The following is a 19,664-nucleotide window of genomic DNA, read 5'->3' as shown; positions in this document are numbered from 1 at the left end:
TCAAAGTTATACGGTTAATGTGTTTTGAGTTGGTATAAAAACAAAGCGGCGTGACAGTATGCTGCTCATCTTTGCAGAAATGAGCTTTTCATAAAATCCAATATATTTTATTAAAATAAATTTCCAATTTATTTATTATGCCAGCATCTCTGACTCTTAATATATAGTGAGTGACTTTACACACAGGTGTAGTATAATAAAATAAATGCTTGTTTTTTTTTGTAATATCTCACCAGTTTTATTGATGCTTTTGTATGATTTTGTTGCCTTTTGTTATTTGCAATGCTATTCTTATTCCCATCACACATTAAACAGTCATTAGCATTGCTTTCCAGTGTCCTAATTAGCACTTGAGTGTGATTCTGATGCTGTGGTCACCAGTATTTAGCGTGCATGTGCTCATTACAGATCAAAGGGCTCGTCTTGTGTACATGCACCCTTCTGCACACATATATTTTTGTGGCATTTTTTGCATGCTTTCTCAGTAGCATGTTAAGTACAGTATACTTAAGATTCAGGTAATCATGTGTTTTCTCACTGACACGCTTGATGTTCAGTTTGTAGGATGGAATGTGCAACCAGCAGTTACCAAATTTGTTATACTTTTATGCTTAAATGCTTTTAATGATTTTTGCAAAAAAAAAACAAAAAGAAAAGAAACATTTGAGTGTGAATATCTTTCTAATTATTTTTTACATGTGTATTTATGTATACTATATATATTGAATATACTGTTTAATATAATATAATAGTGATGTATAACGAACCTCATTTTTTCAAAGTTTCATAATATTGTGAAATATTTTTACAATTTGAAAAAACTGTTTTGTATTTGAATATATTTTAAAATTAAATTTATTTCTGTGATGCAGCGCTGTATTTTCAGTGTGTTCAGTGTCACGTGATCTTCAGAAATCATGAAAATATGATGATTTGCTGCTCAAGAAACATTTCTGATTTTACATACATGTATATATCTAGTATGCATACTGACTGAACATGCTAAAAGCTACTATAATGAACTAATTTTTAATGCATTTAATTGTGTTTGTGAAAACTACAGTGGTTAGACGTGTGTTAATAAGGTTTATATCTGCTCTGTGTTAAGAAAACATCCCGTTTCTCCATCTTCCTGTCTGCTCTCTAATGTCAACATACAATAAAAATGGCAAAAGCCCATCCATAATAAAACCAGTGACATCACTGAAAAGACAACAGATGAGCTCAGTGATTGGCTAATGGAGACTGTGAGGGTTAAGAGCAGATGAGATGTTTTCTTTAGTGTGTGCTTCAGAATCAAGGCTAGGTTTGGTGGGATTTGTTTTATTAAGGTATAGTTTCATGTTTTATAAATGTAAGGGGTCTGGTAGGGTTTTGGTCAATAAATGTAAACGGTTTGGTGGCGTTTTATTCTGTAAGAAATGAGATTTACACACAGAAGAATATATGTGAGTAGGCTACATATGTTTGAAAAATATCTTAGCAAATGTATATTTTGTCTATTTTTTATATATTTAATATATTTGACAATACAGAAAGTGTAATTAAATTCAAAATGTTAAAATGAACACTCATTTCAAACTATCGTAATGATATTAATAAGTTGTGCTTCAAAAAAACTTATTGTAGACATTTCGATTTGGAGGAAATATTGATCAATTTCCATTTATTCCTTAAATGTTAATTTATATATTTTTAAACATGTTAATATACATTTTTGTTTATAAAAATAACAAAATATATATTGTTAAATATATGAAAATATAAAATAAATATATTTTGAAAGTGTATATTCTGAAATGTATTTAATACTTTTATATTTAGTGTCTAATATATTTGGAAATATTTTCCTGTGACAGAGAAACTTTTCCCGCTTGTGTGTTTTTCTTTTCAGGAACAGATTGAAAACATTCTTCCCACAAACCCCCAAACCTTAAGTAAAGCTGCTGATTAGATAATAAACGCGAAACTCACCTCAGTGAAAACAGCCGCCCAACTGTCCGTTTCCCGCGCAAACCAGCTGTTCCCGCCAGCCGTTAATGAGGGGCTTTGTGTCCGAAAGAATGATAATGAAAGCGCGCACCTCTGGAGAAACTCCACTCTTTCATCTGTGCACAAAACGTTTTTCGAGAACGTTTACCAAATGTTTTCGTTATTTGTGGGATTTTATTATTTTTTTCTGGTGAGAAAGTACAACATTCCACACTTTGTTTCCCCCCCCGGTTATTTAAGTACATCATCCGGAAATTTAAAAGGCACTTTTTCATTATTTATACTACAAAACCTCATAAAATAGTCCATAAGTACGCGATTTAGGAGTTGGGACGCACCTCATGTCTCAAGTTACCGTATGTTAAAACAAAAACAAAATAAAGTGATTTATCGCCATCTAGTGGATTGATCTCACAATTACAACTTTCAAAATGTTCTGTAGTGGTTCACTAATGGTGTAAGAGATCAATAATATGGTTCTTTGACATATACTATGGTACTACAATTCATATACTTTAATATTTACATAGCATTTCAAGAATCACAGGGTGCATGTGCAAAAACATGCTACTTAGGTTTTCTATTATTTATTTTGAATGTACCAAGCATGGTTTCTGTGGGTCTTAAAAACTTTAATTTGCCCTTCCAAAAAATGAAGGCCTCGGAAAATTCCTAAATCAGAGGAGAAAGTATTAAGTTATGGCATTGAATGTTACACACACAGCAAAAAAAAGAAGAAAAAAAAAAAAAAAAACATCCTGTTACTTGAGATGCAAAATTAAGCTTGTTTTCTGGGAAAATTTAAACTAAATAAAAAAGTTGCAAGAAATAAAATAATTGTGAATGGAAATAAAATGTGTTTTAAAAAGAAACATTAATTTAAGCTAGTTAACCAAGGAAAATAAATAGCTAAAACTGAAATAAAAATAAATAAAAACTACAGATATTTAAAAAAAAAATTTAGAAATAAAATAAAAACATTTAAAATATGAACAAAAATATAATACTATCTCAATGATACTAAAATAAAACTAGTTATTATTCTCAAACTTTAAAAAGTTGCTAACCTTTACATTTAGAGAGTAATGATGCATTGTATTCCTTTTAATTTAATTCTTCAAATTTCTTCAGTTACTCTTAAATCTCACAGTAAACGAACCTTCATAAAACCTGCAGAAACCCTGAATACAGTGAAACTGTCGATCAAATTAAAACGCTTTATTTTATTTTCATTCATAAGAGTACAACATTTGAACAATGATTTACAGACGGAGCAGAAACACAATATATACCTGAAAAAAAGAAAAAATAATAATTCACGGGTTGCATTCACAATAGTGAAATGCAATGAGAACCAATCGACATCAATGAACTTAAAGGCAGCTGGATATCTTTCTGATGATTATATAAAGGCAGAATTGAGTTGACGAGTGTTTTCAGCTCCTCGGCCACGCCTCCAGGAAATGACATCATCACTGTGGGAGTCTCTATTTGAGGTTTCTGAGCTGCCGGTTGGTGGAGCTGATCTTGCCGTCCATCGTGTCGACCTTATTGAGTAAAGCGTCCAGAGAAACGTCCTGGTCGTCGATCTCGCCCTGCAGCCCCAGACCCAGGTTCTTCAGACGCCCCAGACCCAACGACATCTCATCTGCACGACACAAACACACGTTCAGATCCGCTGCGACTCCTCAAGGAACCAGAAAAGTGTTTCTCACCGAGGTTTCTGTCCAGCTGATGATGGGCGGCCTGTAGCTGTTTCTTAGGATGTCCGTTCGGATCGGACGACTCGTTATCCAGCGAAGCAGACGCTCCGAATCCTGTCCAAACCAACATCTGTGATTCTACATTCATACATTTTAAGTAGACTCTTCTTGGCCTGATTAACTATAAAACAAGACCCGCAAATGAATAAAATAACACATATTATTCATATTATTTCAAACAAGTGATTCAAAGTGCATTAGCATTATCTAAAACCCATAACTCATAACCAACTCGCATCATTATAAAATATTTTTAATTGTTGATTAATTTTTTAAGGTTATTCCTGGTGAAACCTTTTTTAAAATACATCCTTTAGAAATGTTGCCTAGTGGCATTTACAGCAAATATAAAACTATATACACACACTTTGATTTTGCATTTAATAGATTTGATTTTAAACCTTGTAAAAGTATTTTTTATGCAGGTTTTTGTTGCATGCACCGTTCTGACCAGAGTGTGGCGTTTTGAGTGCTTCAGAACAGTTTGAATCAGTTTGCAAATTGAAGTTTCGAGGGAAAACTTGTAAAAAGCGTCTGTGTTTACCAGAAGTGTCCAGTTTCCTGAGATTGGGATGGCTGGCTTGATATTTGTCTTCCTGCTGTTTGCTCTCCGTAAGTGCGTTCTGTAACCTTATATCACCAGACATTCACAGAATTAGCCTCGCTGTTCAGTAATATTCAGAAATGTTGTATTTCCAGATATGGCATCGTCCCAGAGTAAGACCTACAGTGTGTCGATGTGAATCAAAACCAATGGTGTGAATATAGATGAAGAGAATTAGAGCTCTGCTCATTCTTGGCACGCACTGCAAAAAATGATGTTGTTCCTCAGTATTTTTGTCTTGTTTAAACATGCTTAAATGGAGATAGAGGAGATGCAAATAATGTGTTGTTTTCTGAATAACTGAACAGAATGAAGTGAGGTTATGCTTAAAACGAGAGCAGATATCTGTGGGGAAATGAGAAGTGGGTTTCACTTCGAATGAAGTTGATTTTTCTGAGGCATTTGCAGGTATTTGTTCTCGTTTTAATCATTTTCTCACTTCATTTTGATCAGTTTCTTTGTTTTCCAAGTAAATGCATCTTTATTTGAGGATCTTTAGACATTTGCACTTGGAAAAAAACATTATTATGTTCTAGTGGCTAAAGGCAAAGCTTTTCAAGCCATATTTTTAAAATTAATTTTAGTCTCTTCAGTTTATTCCTTTATTTTTTTTCACTTGGGAAGTCTTAAATCTGCCAAAACCCTCTTTATAAATGCATGAGTTGTAAAAGATACTGACGGAAAAATTAAATTGGTAAACATGAAAACGTACACTACCAGTCAACAGATTTTTAATGTTTTTTAAAGAAGTCTCTTCTGCTCACCAAACCTGCAATTATTTGATCACAAACACAGCAAAAGCTGTAATATTGTGAAATATTTTTACTATTTAAAATAACCGCTTTCTATTTGAAAATATAGCAAACTGTAATTTATTTCTGTGATGCACAGCTGTATTTTCAGCATCATGTGATCATGTGACACTGAAGAGTAGACTAATGATGCTGAAAATACAGCGGAGCATCACAGAAATAAATTACAGTTTGCTATATACTGACATAGAAAGTGGTTCTTTTAAATAGTAAAAATATTTCACAGTTTTACTGCTTTTGCTATGTTTGTGATCTAATAAATGCAGGCTTGGTGAGCAGAAGAGACGTGTGGTGGTGAGTGTTTCTTCTGACCTGCTGTTGGCCTCGTAGCACACGGGCTGCTCCCTTTGAGCAGGTTTAGGAGGTTCAGGTTTGCCTTTGAAGTAGTTCAGCATGCCGCCCCACACACTCTTAATAGTGTTGATGTGCCTCTGGCTCGTCCTCATGTCCTGCTCCATGTTATCAATCATCTTCTCTGTCCGTTTCAAAGCCTCACCCTGACGAATCAGCTCCTGTGGAGGACAACACAGACGTTTCAACCAAACAGCAGTGAGAGACGAAATACTCTGAGGTGCTTCCTCTCACCTCCGCCGTCTCGGCTCCGACTTTCTCTGATTCGTAGATGAGTCCGAGCGAGCGGTGGCTGCTGTCCACGGCTGACTGCGCTGTACGCATCACTTCCTGCTGCAGCTGTCTCTGCCGTCTCTCCGCAGGACTCAGAGAACTCTCCTCCGGATCGTCGTCGAAGTTAAAGCCTCTCCGAGGCTTCGAGACCTCTTCATCATCATCATCGGCGGCGAAAGGATTGTGGGATTTGGGGTAGGCAGACATCCTTGCTTGAGTGAGATGACAAACAGAGAGAGGTGAGCTGCTGAACATTGACTAGTCATTATATATATATATATATTACACACTGCCAATTAAAAGTTTGGATCAGTAAGATTTTTTTAAACATTTCTTCTGCTCATCAAAGCTGCATTTATTTGATCAGAAATACAGAAAAAACAGCAAAATTGTGAAATATTTTTACCATTTAAAATAATGTTTTTTCTATATTAATGTACTTTAAAATAAAATTTATTTCTGTGATCAAAGCTGGATTTTCATCAGCATCATTCCTCCAGTCTTCAATGTCACGTGATCTTCAAAAATCATAACAATATGCTAAGTTTTGCTGCTTAATATTTTTTTTTCAGGATTTTTTGATGAATAAAAAGAACAGCATTTATTCAAAAGAAAAATATTTTCAAACGTTTGGCGTCAGTTATTTTTTTCTTTTTGAAATAAATGAATGCTTTCATTCAGCGAGGGATGTGTTCATAAAGACTTATATTGTTAGAAAAGCTTTCTATGTTAAATTAAGTCTGTTCTTTTTGAAGAAAGAAAGAAAATACAAATATTTAGACGCAAACATTTTTTTTAGTATATTATGATTTATGAAGATCACGTGACACTGAAGACTGGAGTAATATTGAAACTTGTGTTTGTTATCGGTCTCCGGTGCTGAATGCTGCCTAAAAACAGACTTTAAATAAAACCTAAATCATCTACCAGAACAGTTTCGCTCTGTCTGTTTGATTAAAAATACGATATATTGCAAACATTGCAAATAAAAGCGTACCTTTGAGCGCTGGAGGCTGATATGTTTCTCCCGCCGTCAGCTGACGCCTCTACTTCCGCTAGTGTTGTTGTGACGTCAGAGAGCTCCGCCTCTGACGCGCCTGTTTCCGCCCACGTTCACGTTTTGTTGTTTTTATTTGTAACGCTTTGTTTCGGACGTTTTGGATTCGAACTCAAATAAACATATCAACTGTTTGTAAGTTATTCCCATTCCAAAATTAATTATTAGCCTATTATTATTATTATTATATAACTAAAACTATTACTACTACTAAATATTATTATGTATTTATATTGTTATTATTATTATTAATTACTAATTATTATAATAATTAGTAATTAATTATTAATGTACACACACACACACACACACAAATTATGATATGATATTGTTATTATTATTATTATTAAAAATAATGATTACTATTGTTATTATTAATGTACATAATATATTCTATTACTACAACTGAACTAATAATAATTATTATTAATTGTTAATATTGTTACATAATAATAATAATAATAACACATGTATCATTATTATTATTATTATTTTATACAACTTATACTATTATTATAACTACTAATTATTGTTATTATAATGTATTAATATTGTTATTATTTTGTTATTATTGTTATTATTAATGTACATAATTTATAACTTTTGCTACTACTATACTACTAATTATTATTATTAACTGATACATAATAATACAAATAATATATTTAGTATTAATATTATTATTATGCATTGATTTTTATTAACCATTCTTTCATGAATTAACATTATACACATTTATTTATAAATATTCATATTACAAAAATACAACAACAAAATGTATAAATGATAATTATTAATATATATAATACATAACAATATACTTCTGCCAATAATAATAATTGTTATTATTAATATTGCTAATTAATGATAAAAACAATTATAAATGTAATTTTATAAATAATTATTGATAAACGTAATATATAACCACAAGTAAATATTATTAATTATTATTATTGTTTATTTAATTATTATTATGCTGTTATAGTTATTAACCATTCTTTCATTAATTAACATAAACACAATATAAACATAAAACACAAATAAACAAAATAAATAAATATTCATCAGCTGCGCGAGCCAATAAGATCAACTATCTAGTGATGATGCGTTACTGGAGACACGCCTCCTTCTTCATCGGATGTTATTTGTGCCTTCACACTCTCCGTATTGCAGTGGTTTTCTTCATCACGAGCGGCTGCAGGATCTTCTTCGTCCGTGTGTTTCGACGCTTCTCGTGGATCATGGTGACGCGCGGCGGAACGCGCGAGTTCTATTTCAACACGGTTCTGTCGCTCGCGCGTTCATTGGCAGCGCACCGACCGGCTCCCGTCGAGAAGGTACAACACAAGACACAACACAAGACACAAACACACACACACACACACGCACACACAACAGACGCTCTTCACTGCGCTCTTGACGCGCCGCGTTTGTTGTGATGCGCGACAGGTGTCAGTCACAAGCTGCAACAACTGCAGCACGAACCGTGTGTTTGCACCGAGTTCATCTGTTTTGTTTCACTTTTGCTGTCATATTTTATTTATCTGATATATAACATACATGATTCATTTACTATGATATTTGATAAATAAACAATATTAATAATTGCATTGAAATACAATATCACAATATTGAAGTATTGCATGTCTATTAAATAGTATTAGATAAAGATGCATTTACTTGAGAAACAAGTTGACTTACAATGTTGCATCAAAATGAAGTGAGTTTTTGATTAAAAAATGTTTTCTGGTTCTTTTCTTGTTTTTCCTTTGAATTAAGTTATTATTATTATTTTTATGCAGTGTTATTTTATTATAATTGAGATACTATCATATTTTATATAGTATAGTATAGAGTTCTTTTATTTTTGGAATTTTACATTTTAAATTATAATTTTAAAATTGAAATGTAAATGAAAAATTTGACAGTAATTTTGTAATAATTTTATACATTTTAATTGTATTAATTGTTATATTAATATATTTGTTAATTTTAGTTATTTTAGTACATCAAGTTAAATTAAATGGAAATGATAAATGTTGCTTTTTGCAGTTATAACAAAACATTTTTTTAAGATTTTATATTATTTTATTATTTATTATGTTTCAAGTATCAATTAAAAAAATGGTTTAAGTTAATTATTATAACACTGTTCTTTAGGATGAACTCAATTCATAAAAAAAACCAAGAAAATAAAAACAAGACTTTGCTTCTCAGGAAAATGTATATTGATTCAAGAATGTTTAGAAATCTGTCCTGGAAAACAAAAATACTAAGCAAGATTTTTTTTTTCAGTATTTTTGAATCATTTGGAAACATGAAACACAATAAAAAAACAAAACAAACAACAACAAAAAGAAACATTATCATGGTACTTTTATTGGTTAAACTGAATAAATGCGTTACACATGTTCTGAAACTACAACAGTTTTGGATATTTGTAACATTTTGTAAAATGTATTTGGTTTATAAAACAGATGCGTCAGAGCTGTCACGTGTCCAGAGGCTTTAACAGGCGCTAAGTGGTGCCAGCTCGAGCTCACAGCGCCGATGAAAGCTTTTCTTTCTTTTCCACACATTTGCTCAGACTCTGTTATAGCATTAATGCAACAGCAGCAGGTGTAGACTTCCTCTTGCGCTCTTGTGAAATGCATTGCCACATGACCGATGATCTTGCATTAGCTTTCTCATGCATTAGCGCACTGCAGGCAAACATCTACGAGCAGCTGATTTCCCCACACACACACACACACATGCATGCTCTCGAAGCATGAACAGGTTGTTCTAGTTCAGATGCCAGATCAGTTTGCTCAAATCCTCGGTTGGTTAACTTGAGATGTTTATCAGCAGATTTGTGTCTGTGAAAAGCAGACTGAAAGCGTGTGTCTTTCATCAGGTGCAGAAGTTATTGTGCATGTGTCCGTGTGACAGCCGAGGCGTCTTCACTCTGGATGTTCGTCGCAGGGACGCTGTCATCGCTCTGGCCGTGTTCCTGGTCGAGTCTGATTTACAGGTGATTATTAGCACCAGTGCAGTTGTGGGTGCTATTTTAGGGAATAAAATTAGGGTTTTTATCAGCTCTCATTCTGACGGCACCCATTCACTGCAGAGCATCCATTGATGAGACACTGATGCAGTGCTACATTTCTACAAACCTGATGAAGACACAAACTCACCTACATGTTGGATGACCTCAATAATATATATATATTTTTAGTACACTATTCCTTTAAGCCACTTTAAACACACACACACACACACACACACACAAAGGATTGTTTTGTTCATGTAGGCTGCATAATTTCTCTGCACGAACAATGTATGCATTATAATTTGGTTTTCTTTTTTTTTTTTGAAGCATCTGATTTCTATATGAATAGATTTTGGATTTGATTTGCGAGTATGTTCTGATCTAGTCTGTCATTTTATAAAGTTTTCACGTTTGTAACCCATGATTGGTGTATGATATGTGTCTTTCCCAGCACAAAGACACTGTGGTGAATTACCTGTTGAGTCTGCTGAAGGGATTACCCAGAGTGCAGTGGGTGGAGGAGAATGCTTGGAGGAAATGTAAAGGTAATGCATTATTCATCTTTCTTCATCAAGAACATTACTGTGTTTGCAAACACGTGCATCACTGTTTACAAGTTCAGAGTCAGTAAAGAATGAAAACGTTTACTAAATATACTGCGCAGTTTATTGTTTATTACTTTGGAAGACATACAGTTATTTTTGTTATGCAGTGCTAAATGCTACGTACTGTCACATGACGTTTCATTTAAAAAGTGGCTTTTTTATTTTTTATAAAGTAAATAACTTTTAATGTAAACACTATTGAAAATAATTCAAATTTAATAAAATTTATGAATTATATTAAAACAATTTATTTTTTAAATTGAAATTAATATATATGAATTTTCTTGATAAGACGTAACTCAATAAAAAAATGCAGAAATAATATTTATACAAAACTATATATATATATATATATATATATATATATATATATATATATAATATTATTATTATTATTTATTTTTATTTATTTATTTATTATTATTATATTTTAATATTTTTATTTTTTTCCATTTTCTGAAATAAATTTAAATAAATTCTTATTGAAATAAAACATGGAAAAACGGAACCATTGGTATGCATCAAAAACATAAAAAAAGTTTTAAACCCCCAATTGTTTTTAATGGTGGTGTATATCTTCTGTATGTTTGTATGCCATCAGAGCCTTGTACGGTTTAGGTTCATAGACACTTAAGAATGAAGTTGTGTGTGTTATTTGCTCACAGAGACTCTCCCGATGGCGGAGAACTTCAGCTTCTGTCTGGTGACGCTCCTGTCTGACGTCGCTCAGAGAGACCCGGAGTCTCGCTCACAGGTCTGATCTTCAGCTCATCTTCACATCTCCATCTCAACTCACCTTCACACGCACTGACCGTCTTTCTGTCCAGATTCTGGATGCTGTGATGGAGGTGATGCAGTCTCTGCTGGAGATCTGCCAGACGCCCGAGAACCACGATAAAGGTGATCTGAGCTCCTGCGTCTCAAACACACGTCTGCATTGGCTCTCACTCTCCCGACTCACTTCCTGTCTCGTCAGTGTACCTGTGCAGGTATGCTGTCCCGTGTCTTCTGGGTGTGACCCGAGCGTTCGGGCGATATGGTAACGGCGGCGAGCCTCTTCTCTCTCAGCTGTTCCCTCGAGGATCCCCGCCGCTGGCTCAGCGAGCATCTGTGGAGAACGAAGGCGTTCGGAGGAGATCCTTCAATGACTTCCGCTCTATTTTACCCAGTTCACTGCTCACGGCCTGTCAGGGAGACACGCTGAGACGCAAGAGTGGCATCACTAACCCTGACGCACAGGTCAGCACACGTGTCTCAGGATGTGTGCAGGACACCTGTATTCTGTTTGGTGCATAATGCATACATTAAAGGGTTAAAGATGGGGTTATGCAATGATACACACTGTCACATGACACTGTGCATTTTTTAATTCTGCCAGTAGCATCTGGGTATTATCTCAGTAAAAAAAAAAAAAAAAAAATTAAATATGTGCATTTTTTTTTTTAAGTAAATAATTTTTTTTGAAACTATTGGGGGAAAAAAAAATCTATAAATAACTGAATTATTGAAAGATTAACAAAAATAACGTTTGATGTTTTTAAAGTAAATAAAAAGAAATGATCAAACAAAATGTGCAAAATAAATGATTATTGAAAAAATATGCAAAAATATTTTTTTGAACAAAAAAAAGATTATCAAAATATTTTAAAGAAATTAAACATGTAAATAAACTAATTATTATTGAAAATAATAGTATATATATATATATATATATATATATATATATATATATATATATATATATATATATATATTATTATTATTTATTTGAAAACATGCAAAAGATAAAAGTAAATAAAATTATTGAACAAATATATGCAAACATAATAATTGAATGCTTTTAAAAAAAAGTAAATAAAAACAAATTAATATGAAATAATTTTTAAAAAATATGAAAAAAAATCGAATATTTACAAATTATAACAATAAAAAATAAAAAAAAACTCTTAATGTCTTATCCCGATGGTGCTCTGTTCTAAATATGCAAGTTTGGCACATTGCATTGTGGGACATCGTTTTGAGAAGTGTCTCCTCCTGGTATGGTTTGACCGTGTGTATTGCAGTAACAGCAGGAGTAGTGCAGTGTGTACTGAGCAAGTACACCTGGTTATGTTCACAGGTGAGTCCAGACAGAAGTGGACCGTCGCCCTGCTCTCCCACCGCTCCAGGACCACAGTATTTCGAAGGTAATCGCTGTGTCCCGTCTTCAGCTCTGAACATTCCTCAGCAGATTCAGAGCTCAGGGTTCATGCACTCGTCTCTCACTAAGCCTCTTTTAATTCTGTTACTTTAGAGATTTTACGAGACGCTGCTGAATTATGTGTGTTCATTTAGAAGACGTTTTTGTGCCATTGTTGGTGTGACTGCAGTATTAAAGCAGCGAGTGTCTGTGGATCTGATCTGACGGTTCGGTGGTGTTTCGTCAGGTTCGTATCTGGCGGACGGAAGTGTGGTGAATCCAGATTATTACTTCACCACGGTCAGCTCCAGTTTCTCCATCTCTCCTCTCTTCACTGGAGCCAGCGGACAAGAAATAAACGTCCCTTCAGAGCTGCTGAGACGCCTCTTACAGATGGTACACACACACACACACACACACACACACACACGCACACACTGACTGAGCTCCTCACTGTGTTGGGCAGAAAATACAGAAGCGTGCATGTCAATATTGGTCTTTTATATGAATAAGGGTTTTTAAATTAATGTGTGCACTGATATTTATTAAGTAGAACAGCTGACGGCTAATTTAATGCCCATATGTCTTTGAAGGAGATTTGTCATTTGTTTTTAATATTATTATTATTATTATTTATGCATTTCTATTTAACCTAAATTTATTTTTATTTTAGTTTTAGTACATCAACTTTTATTTCAGTTTCAGACAACGTGATAATTCTATTTCTAGTTTTCATTCAAGTTCAGGTTTTCATTTTTCATCTTAAATTTAATTTATTTCAGCTTTAACGAAAACTATTTTGAATTGTTTTAGTATACAATAACACTGCTTTGACATTAACCATACATATTTATTAAGTTTTTTTTATCCTTTTTGTCCATAAATACTGCCTGTTTCTCAGATCATGCTTTTACAAAATATGATATATTTTGATGCATTTCTGCTTTTGATAACATTTGTAAGATGATAAAGTCTTTCTCTGAGCCTGATTGCAACTATTTGTTCAATTCTCAGCATATTTTACAAACCGTTTTGATTTTATTTCCATTATTTCTTATAATACTTTGCAGATTATGAGTTAAAACATGCATTTTACGTACTTTTTTTCATCATGAAACTTTTGATGATTGACGGCTTTTGATATTTTGTATGAAAATTAATTATTATTGGAAAAATATATTTTTTTAAATATAACAATTATTAATTGTTATCAAGTATTAATTGTAAATATTTTTTGACACTTTTATTTTTTAAGTAAATTTTATTTAATTTTTTTTGTAAAATTCTGTAATATTTTAAGCTTTTTTTTTTTGGTAAATAAGTAAAACTTTTTTTTTTTCTTTTTCTAAGATGCAGGGCTGCGTAATTCCTTGAAATGTCACGTCAGTCGAGAAACTGACACTTCTGTTAACTTGTTAATGACCTGGCTGATTATGACTGCTCAAATCTCCAAATATTGACTCATCACCCTGTTAATATCTCACTGTTGATTCTTCAGGTGAAGCATTTGGTCTCGGATTCGTTCCTCAAGACTCTGGACGCTGTCGTATCGGAGGTTACAGAGGTGACATTTCCTGGGATTTATACCAGCATTAATATTAAATGGAAATAAATGAGATGCTTAAGCCTTTTTTTTTTTCTCTGTTAATGAAGGCAAATCCAGGCATCGATCTCTTTTACAAAACCTTCAGCGACCCGCTGTACGTCAACATGTTCAAGATGCTGCGAGACACACTCTATTACACAAAAGGTTGCTGAAATCCAGCCGTTATTTAGCTCAACTGGTTTATTAATCACACCTTTAATGTCTTTGACCTTCGCCTTATGTGAATGTGTCGTGTGGATCTCTGGTCAGATGTGCAGATGAGCTTCGTTAAAGAGGTGCATGACTTCGTTCTGGAGCAGTTTAGCAGCAGCCAATCAGAGATCCAGAAGGTTCTCCGTGAGGAGCGGTTGCCAGGGGAACCCAGTCCTCTCAAGCTCCGTTGTCATGCCAACGCAGCCTGTGTGGACCTCATGGTGTGGGCCGTCAAAGATGAGCAAGGTCTGCATCTTCCCATCAGTCACTGACAATCACTGCTTTTACTGCACAAACACACACTACAGCGTCTCAGACACTGCACATAAACATGAAATCAAAACCAATATATATATTCTGGTTTTATTGTGAGCAATTCATGAGTTCACGTTATTATAAAGAAAAACGAGCTTTTATCAAAATGCAGGAATTGTTTTCTTTTTTATGACTTTATATTTTGTTGCACTGTAAAAAAAACTTTAAATGAAACTATTAGGGGAGTACAAGAACATTTACCAGAAGATAATACCTGTCTTTTTTATTTCTTCAAAATTTCAGATTTCAGTTTTATTATATATACGTTAATTATTATTTAATTTTAAATTTAATACATTTTGTAAAATATTTTTTTGTGATTGTAGTTAATGCTAACCAATAGCGGTTTTAATCATAAGTTTAAACTATTACAAATAATATGCATTAATTGAAATTAAGATGAAATAATCTGGAATAAAATAGTCTGAAATATTAAAATGACTACGATTAAAATAAAATAAAAAAATTAGTCCAAACAGAAATTAAAATGTATTTATAAAACAAATAAAATGTTAAAATCACATAACAAAATTACTAAAACTTAAACTAAAATTAAAATCCTTTATTTTTATTTTTTTAGTTAATCCTATAACAGTATATAAATGTTACTAAAATATCACTGACCAATAGTAAAGTAGATGTTTATTAATTTTCTGATGCAGGTATTGAAAAAAAAACAACAACAACAAATTCACTTTTATCACTTTTCACTATGCGGTAAATAATTTAATGTGTCTTCCTATGTTGTCATTAATTTTAATAATAAATGTCATATCTGGGTAGGTTTTGTATTCTGGAGAAGACTGCAAAATTATTTGATTTACCCATTGCTTGTTAGGGTTGTGTATTGGCATGAATCTGTCGATATGATACAATATCTTTCAAAACTTTGTGATACTGTAAGCAAGGCAATACATTGGAATATTTCTTACTTTAGAAATGGCATACATTTTTAGAAAAGCTGTTTTAAGAACACACCACCATATGCAAACCTTAGCAAAAAAAAAAAAAAATCAATAGGCCTTTATGAATACAAATTATTTATTTTATTCTGCCAAAATACAGACAGCATGTTACATGTCTCACCAGAGACAGTAATATACTAGACCACGGTTTCACCACAATAAAGGATGCATATCACTCTGTTCCACGAGCAGCTTTGGGGCTCTCTGATCACTGCCTCTCTGATCACTTTACCAACCTACAGGCAAAAACGTAAATCTGCTAAACCTGTAGTAAAGACTGTAAAGAGAAGGACCAATGAGGCCTTTTAAAAGCCTCTTTTGACCTCACTGATTGGAGTGTTTTTGAAGCTGCTATCACCGATCTGGACGAACTCACAGAGACTGTAACATCCTATATTAGTTACTGTGAGGATATATGCATTTCTACCAGGACTTCTTTAACATTCAACAATCATAAGCCATGGTTTACAGCAAAACTCAGACATCTTCGTCAGGCCAAAAAGGATGCCTACAGAAATGGGGACAGGGTCTTGTACAATCAGGCCAGGAACACACTGAACAAAGAGATTAGAGCGGCTAAAAAGACCTACGCTAAAAAGTTGGAAGACCAGTTTACTTCCAACGACTCAACTTCAGTTTGGAGAGGTCTGATAGCCATCACTGACTACAAGACACCATCCCCTTGTACTGAGGCTAATCAACGGCTTGCTAACGACCTGAATGAGTTTTATTGTAGATTTGAAACCCCCAACACCCATTCTGACCATCTCCCTACACATCCATTAACACCTCCTGCAATCCCCCTCTCCATACCTCCTGCTCTACAAATCTGTGAAGATGATGTGCGCCAGGTCTTCAAGAAGAACAAAAGAAGAAAAGCACCAGGCCCAGATGGCGTTACACCAGCCTGTCTGAAAATCTGTGCTGACCAGCTGGCCCCCATCTTTTCACAGATCTTCAACTGATCCCTGGAGTTGTGTGAAGTGCCTTCCTGCTTCAAACGCTCCACCATAATCCCCATCCCAAAGAAACCCAAGATTAAAGGACTTAACGACTACAGACCTTTGGCTCTAACGTCTGTCGTCATGAAGTCGTTTGAAAAACTGGTCCTGGGTTATCTGAAGGACATCACCGGACCCTTACTGGACCCCCTGCAGCTTGCACTTCATCCTGCAACATCTGGACAAAACAGAGACTTATGTGAGGATCCTATTTGTGGATTTTAGTTCGGCTTTCAACCCATCATCCCAACAGCCCTTCAGACCAAACTGACCCAGCTCTCTGTCCCTAGCTCTATCTGTCAGTGGATCACCAGCTTTCTGACAGATAGGCAACAGTTAGTGAGACTGGGGAAATTCATGTCAAACAGCTGCTCCACCAACACTGGTGCCCCTCAGGGCTCTGTTCTCTCCCCACTGCTCTTCTCGCTATACACCAATGACTGCACCGCTAAATACCTCTCAGATGACACTACACTCATCGGCCTCATCCAGGACGGTGATGACTCTGCTTACAGACAAGAGGTTGAGCAGCTGGCTGTCTGGTGCAGTCTTAACAACCTGGAGCTGAACACGCTCAAAACAGTGGAGATGATCGTGGACTTCAGGAGAAACCCCCCTGTTTGGTTCAGCAACAAAATCAGTCGTGAGAAGACCACAGAGAACTGTTTGGACTGCTGAAAGGATTATTGGCATTCTCACTGTATACATCCAGAGTGAGGAAAAGGGCTCAGAAAATCACTCTGGATCCCTCACATCCAAGTTTTCCCATCTTTGAACTTTTGCCATCTAGCCGGCGCTTCAGAGCTGCAAATACCAGGACAGTCAGGCACAAGAACAGTTTTTTTCCCCCAGGATATCTACATTTATAAACAGTTAAATGTTCCCCACTTATTCAATAAAGATGTGCAATATCCTTGTTTGTTTGGTACCCTCCATCCTAGTACATCACTGCATCTCACTCTATTCTATTCCATTACCATCTATAGCACAACTGTTCATACAATTTATTTTGGAATATTTGTCTTTTTTTTGTCTGTGTGTTGTTGTTGTTGTTGTCTCCGTGTACTGAAAGCTTATGTCACTAAAATAAATTCCTTTTATGCGCACACATACTTGGCAATAAAGCTCTTTCTGATTCTGGTTTAACTGGAACACCGTGGGATCTGCATTTCCAATAAATAGTCCTTGTAACATTTAACATTATTGAACTTAAATGATGTAAACGGGGGAAATTTAAGTGCTTGCAGGATTCTTGAGTTAAATGTAAAATATGTATAAAATGTATTTTATAAAAAAAAATAATGTTTATTTTAGACCCTGCTTTAAAGGTTTATGTTTACAATTGTAACAATGTCATAAAATTTTGATCCGAAGAAAATTGACATCTGCTTAATATCAATGAAAAAATAAAATATTGGCAGGATTCCTTAAAAAAACAAGAATTGTAAAACAAATAAATAAATACAGATGTTGAAAATTCTCAAACTTTAACTTGGATTTCACAGGTTTTTCAGTTTGTTTATAATTACATGGAAAATACATGAAAAACGTGGAATCGACACACAGACAGCGAACTATATTAATGCTAACATTAATGACGTGCTGGTATTTCCTGTCACTTTTTAAGTTCAGAGATGAAGACTGCCATCTAGTTGTCGGGATATAAAGTCAAAACTAGATTTATTTTTTCAAAAATCAATATTTATTTTTTGAGAATCGATACAGTATCGCAACCTAAATACCGCGATACATGTATCGATATTTTCTTACAACCCTTATTTCTCATGCTGTTGTTCTTTCAGGAGCTGAGAATCTGTGCACTAAACTGTCAGAGAAACTTCAGTCAAAGACGTCCAGTAAAGTGATCATCGCTCACATGCCACTGCTCATCTGCTGCTTACAGGTGAAGAGCGTCGGAGAGTGTGTGTGTGTGTGTGTGTGTGTGAGAGCTCTTCAATGATCTGTGTGTGTGTATCTCAGGGTTTAGGACGTCTGTGTGAGCGTTTCCCCGTCATCGCTCACTCCGCCAGCACGTCTCTGAAGGATTTCCTGGTGATTCCGTCAGCGGTGCTGATCAAACTCTATAAGTACCACAGTCAGTGCAGCTCTGGTGAGGCTTAATACATTTAATCATTGTGTTGCTCCTAGAAAACGCAAATACTGTACAAATGTACAAAATTAGTTATATTATATTATATTATATTATATTATATTATATTATATTTTTAACTTGCCGTGAAAATAGTCAAGGAAGCTGGCATGACACTAAAACACCAAATAATCAACATTGAATATAATAGAATGTTAAAAATGTTATGTTATAATATAGTAATAATATTTTATATAAATTATTATAATGCATTATATATTATTGTTATTATAATATTTAAAGGCACAAAATGCCAGATAATTTTTTTTATTAATATAAAAATAACTATTATTAAGATATATAGATATATAAAATTGCTTTAAAATGTTATTGTTATAACTATATCTTAATAATTTTTATTTTTTGTATTAGCATCTTTACTGGTCACATTAAATTAATTGCATTAAAAAAATATTTGTAAAATATATTTTAGATTTTTATTTATGCATTTTATTTATGCCAACATTTTTTCACATATCTCGTATGCAGTCTTTGTACCTGTCTGTAGATGCTTTTCAGTCTCTGCTTCTATTTTCACATCTTTTCCTTTAGGAGGCGGTGGGGTCAAAATTAACGTGACCAATGAACATTCTCAGTCCATGCTCAACCTGCTGTCCAACAGGAAAGACCAGTCCATGTACGAGCAGCTCCGAGACATCTCCATCGACAACATCTGCAGGTCTGCCTCCGCTTTCTTGTTCTCTGAAGTTCACTTATAATGAAATCCATCTCTGCATTGGCTCTGAGTTTGAGTCATTTATAAGTTATA

General features: G+C 34.0%; 2 protein-coding genes across 4 annotated transcripts in view; one reads left to right on the top strand and one right to left on the bottom strand.

Moving 5' to 3' along the window:
- Positions 1 to 3,189: 3,189 nt before the first annotated feature.
- LOC113052665 (synaptosomal-associated protein 29-like) lies at positions 3,190 to 6,880 on the bottom strand. Of its 2 annotated transcripts, none has more exons than XM_026217059.1 (6): positions 6,793 to 6,880; positions 5,757 to 6,007; positions 5,484 to 5,683; positions 4,300 to 4,385; positions 3,708 to 3,809; positions 3,190 to 3,640 (listed from the first exon to the last, which is right to left on the bottom strand). In XM_026217059.1, exons 2-6 carry the CDS (start codon positions 6,000 to 6,002, stop codon positions 3,480 to 3,482), a joined length of 795 nt encoding a protein of 264 aa, XP_026072844.1. In that variant the 5' UTR covers positions 6,003 to 6,007; positions 6,793 to 6,880; the 3' UTR covers positions 3,190 to 3,479. The 2 variants fall into 2 exon arrangements, with proteins under 2 accessions (XP_026072844.1, XP_026072845.1); XM_026217060.1 differs by having other exon boundaries at positions 5,757 to 6,003; positions 6,793 to 6,844.
- Positions 6,881 to 8,050: 1,170 nt separating this feature from the next.
- The window catches only part of LOC113052663 (phosphatidylinositol 4-kinase alpha-like), a 47,181-nt gene continuing 35,567 nt past the window's right edge, over positions 8,051 to 19,664 (top strand). Inside the window, exons 1-14 of one of the 2 annotated variants that reach the window (XM_026217056.1) lie at positions 8,051 to 8,189; positions 9,749 to 9,865; positions 10,335 to 10,428; positions 11,154 to 11,242; positions 11,316 to 11,388; positions 11,465 to 11,727; positions 12,608 to 12,674; positions 12,915 to 13,063; positions 14,166 to 14,231; positions 14,321 to 14,417; positions 14,523 to 14,711; positions 18,549 to 18,649; positions 18,727 to 18,856; positions 19,448 to 19,574. In XM_026217056.1, the coding sequence (XP_026072841.1) occupies positions 8,094 to 8,189; positions 9,749 to 9,865; positions 10,335 to 10,428; positions 11,154 to 11,242; positions 11,316 to 11,388; positions 11,465 to 11,727; positions 12,608 to 12,674; positions 12,915 to 13,063; positions 14,166 to 14,231; positions 14,321 to 14,417; positions 14,523 to 14,711; positions 18,549 to 18,649; positions 18,727 to 18,856; positions 19,448 to 19,574 (1,658 nt within the window). In that variant the 5' untranslated portion in view covers positions 8,051 to 8,093. The remainder of the gene's footprint in view (positions 8,190 to 9,748; positions 9,866 to 10,334; positions 10,429 to 11,153; positions 11,243 to 11,315; positions 11,389 to 11,464; positions 11,728 to 12,607; positions 12,675 to 12,914; positions 13,064 to 14,165; positions 14,232 to 14,320; positions 14,418 to 14,522; positions 14,712 to 18,548; positions 18,650 to 18,726; positions 18,857 to 19,447; positions 19,575 to 19,664) is intronic. The other variant, XM_026217057.1, reaches the window with a different exon arrangement.

This window comes from Carassius auratus, chromosome 33, assembly GCF_003368295.1.
Source record: "Carassius auratus strain Wakin chromosome 33, ASM336829v1, whole genome shotgun sequence".
NCBI lineage: Eukaryota > Metazoa > Chordata > Actinopteri > Cypriniformes > Cyprinidae > Carassius > Carassius auratus.
This window is presented reverse-complemented; position numbering and strand designations above follow the sequence as displayed.